Source organism: Alosa pseudoharengus, unplaced genomic scaffold (genome assembly GCF_046254945.1).
Source record: "Alosa pseudoharengus isolate Yale_2024_CS ecotype anadromous, Long Island Sound unplaced genomic scaffold, YU_APseudo_1.1 YU_APseudo_1.1_scf_19, whole genome shotgun sequence".
Taxonomy (NCBI): Eukaryota; Metazoa; Chordata; class Actinopteri; order Clupeiformes; family Clupeidae; genus Alosa; species Alosa pseudoharengus.
This window is the reverse complement of record NW_027468657.1, coordinates 37,139,768-37,142,898: the sequence shown is the minus strand read 5'-3', so window position 1 is coordinate 37,142,898 and position 3,131 is coordinate 37,139,768. Positions and strand designations below refer to the sequence as shown.

The following is a 3,131-nucleotide window of genomic DNA, read 5'->3' as shown; positions in this document are numbered from 1 at the left end:
TAGTTGCTACTAAATCAAAATATTGTCGAAAAGAATGACGTTTTTACCGTTGACAACCAATCAATATCACTGTTTAATGATATCGGAAGCGTCACAGATTCACAGCACTTCACACGTTGGTAACATTCAGTGTAACGTTGTATGCTAAAGCCGCATTTAGGTTTGACTTTCTCTGCAATTACTTTCTTGAATGGAATAAAATAACACTGTATTTTTAATAACATACCTTATTTTATTGTATATTTGCTTTGGGAATATGTCAGCCACCACTGATGACCTAACGTAGGCTACCGCAGTGGATAGCTAGTGAAGGTAAAGGTAACACTCTCTATATAATATGGCCTATGCTTGCTTATCTAAAACAAAAACATTAAGGTGTTTACAATGGTTAATTAGTATACTAATTTTAACTAAAGTGTTATCATAGAGAGTTTTTATTAACACTACGTCTAAGTTATGAGTCATCTTAGAACACTAAGAGACACTAACTGTGAAACACACCCCAGATTATTTACCATCTCTCATGTCTTGTTATTGAGACTAATGAGACTATTTGGTCGTGTATGAATTAATGAAGCATTCAGTCAGATAGTTTACAGCTATCACTGTCAAATGTAAACAAGAAATTAATGCCACTTCATTACACTGTACCTCTCTGTAAGGGTATAAAAGGAGAGATAGGAGATACAAAGGAGATACAAAGTGATTTTAATGCTGTGCCATCATTTAGTTCAAGACATTGCCATAAGGAATTAATAGATGTCTCTGATATGCTACATAATTTGCAATACATTTAGATATAGTGCAATGCTATATGTAAAGAAAAGTTAGATTCTCTGCACTTCAGTAAGCTATATTATGAAAAAAGACCTCTGCTCTTATTCATACTAACATTGCTTTATGGAACCTGAATAGCTAGCTACTGTGTATGGAACCTGGCTTTGCATAAGAACAGTAATGATCTGGATGACCAGAAATGGAGTCTGAGATACTCACCCGTGGGTTGCTCTACCTATCTCTAACACTGTTGGGTGTCCCTGGTAACAGCATAGTTATCTGGGCATTTGTACGGCTGGCTTACCAGGAGCGCCATCTCTTGCCAGCTGATGCCATCGTGTTGCACCTAGCTTCTGCCAACCTGATAGTGGTGGGGGTACGTTGCCTTCTGGAAAGCCTTGCCACCTTCCAGCTATCTTACGTCTTTAGCGACACTGGGTGTAAGGCGGTAATATTTCTCTATCGTACATCTCGCTCACTCTCCATTTGGCTGACATTTGTGCTCAGTGCTTATCAGTGCCTGAGCACTGCTGCTCCAGGGTCACACTGGGCTGCTGTCCGTGCCCTCGCTGCCAGGAACCTGGGTTGCATCTTTTTAGTGCTGTGGCTCATCAACACATCCATGAGCTCAGCAGCTGTCCTTTTTTCTTTAAGTTCAAGAAACAACTCAAGCCTTGTGCAGCATGGCATTAATGTGCAGTTCTGCTTTGTGCGCTTTCCTTCAAAGCTCTCACGTGATGCCAACGGAGCAGTCCAGGTGAGCAGAGATGTGTTGCCCATGGCACTCATGACCACAGCCAGTTTAATTATTTTGGTTTTCCTCTACCATCATACTCATCAAGTCAAAAGTGTCCATAAGAGCACATGCAGCAGGGGAGGAAGCCTTTCCTCAGAGCGAAGGGCAGCTATTACAGTGGTAACTTTGGTGACATTGTATGTGATATTCTATGGTGTGGACAATGGTTTGTGGGTGTACACACTCACAGTAAAGGAAACTATGAGTTCATCATTGGTGTCAGACTTGCGTGTTTTCTTCTCATCACTGTATGCTGCCGTTAGCCCCTTTGTCATCATTGTCTCTAACAAGAAAGTCAAGAAACTTCTGAAATGTGAGCATGAAGAGAAGCTTCTGCTAAACACAGAGACAGCTCTTTCCTCTGTATAACATCATCCGTCACTTCAATATCAGTGCAGGATTAAATTAGAAAATTGATCATGTCATTTTTTTGTACTGACATTTACATACTGTATATGATAGACACAGATCATTTTAAGACATTAAAATGCTTGTACTTATTAAACTCAGGTTTATGTGACTAGTCATTTTATTTAATGTAAATAAAAAAATTGTGAAAATGTGAAAAGCGGTCTTGTTTTGATGTCAGCTTGTGAAAAAATAGATTGTTTATTAGTCACACGAACAAGGCTGGTGGAATTTGATTTTGTTACAGTATGTTGAACTGTGAGGCACAATATATACAATAGTGCTGTTCAGGGATGTAAGCTGGACCCAATAGAGATAATGGGAGAGAGCAGGATGGTAGCTAAACTGACATCTATGCTCATGAGCGTCACCCAATGCATGTCACTCTGACAACACTGAACAGCTGTTTCAGTGACAGGCTGCTACACCCTATGTGTATAAAGGAGAGACAACACTGGTCCTTCCTACCTGCTGCAGTTAGATTGTACGATAAGCACCACCCCAATAGAGCACAAGGCACTAGAAATGTTTTACTGAGTACTTTTTTATACAGTTTTTATACATTACACAAGGACAATGTAACTATTCTTAAGAACTCTGGGTTCCCACTAGAATAGGTTATCCTTGTTGTTGTATTTATTTATTTTATGTATTTAGCATGATTGCGTACTAAGATGATAAGACTGTCTGTTACTGTGATTAATGGCTGTACACAGTGGTTGTGCTTTCCCCACATGGGCTCGATCAGGTATGGTGCAGGGAAGCATGCCCAAGGAATGTGTATTTGTTGCATGACTTACTGAAGATGTATGGGCGGGGAGGGGGTGGGGGGTGTCTGTAAGTCTCTTTTCCTTTACTGTCTTGGACACTGTAACAATGAAAATAAATGATTATCTTATCTTATCTTAAACATGAACAAGAATATGTTACATATATCATCACTAGACAATAGAAACAGAGTGTCCTGTACATTTATTGGCACCCCAGCTGCTAAAGGGAGTCGTTTGCCATTAGTTTGGATGCCTTGTTGACAGTCCACTGTGCTAAAATAAATATTGCCTAAATATTCTGTACAGGTGCATCTCAAAAAAAAAAAAAAAAAAATTCCCATACTGTAAGTTATTTCAAAGTGAATCTTTCATATATTCTA

General features: G+C 39.3%; 1 protein-coding gene across 1 annotated transcript; it reads left to right on the top strand.

Annotated features, from left to right (window-relative positions):
* Positions 1–835: 835 nt before the first annotated feature.
* ora2 (olfactory receptor class A related 2) lies at positions 836–1,942 on the top strand. Its single transcript, XM_076293061.1, has one exon. The coding sequence runs from the start codon at positions 977–979 to the stop codon at positions 1,940–1,942; it is 966 nt and encodes a 321-aa protein (XP_076149176.1). The 5' UTR covers positions 836–976.
* Positions 1,943–3,131: the final 1,189 nt, after the last annotated feature.

What these genes read in the sequence shown, in the direction of transcription:
- ora2 (XM_076293061.1), top strand. Translation starts at nt 977, where the DNA reads ATGGAGTCTGAGATACTCACCCGTGGGTTGCTCTACCTATCTCTAACA.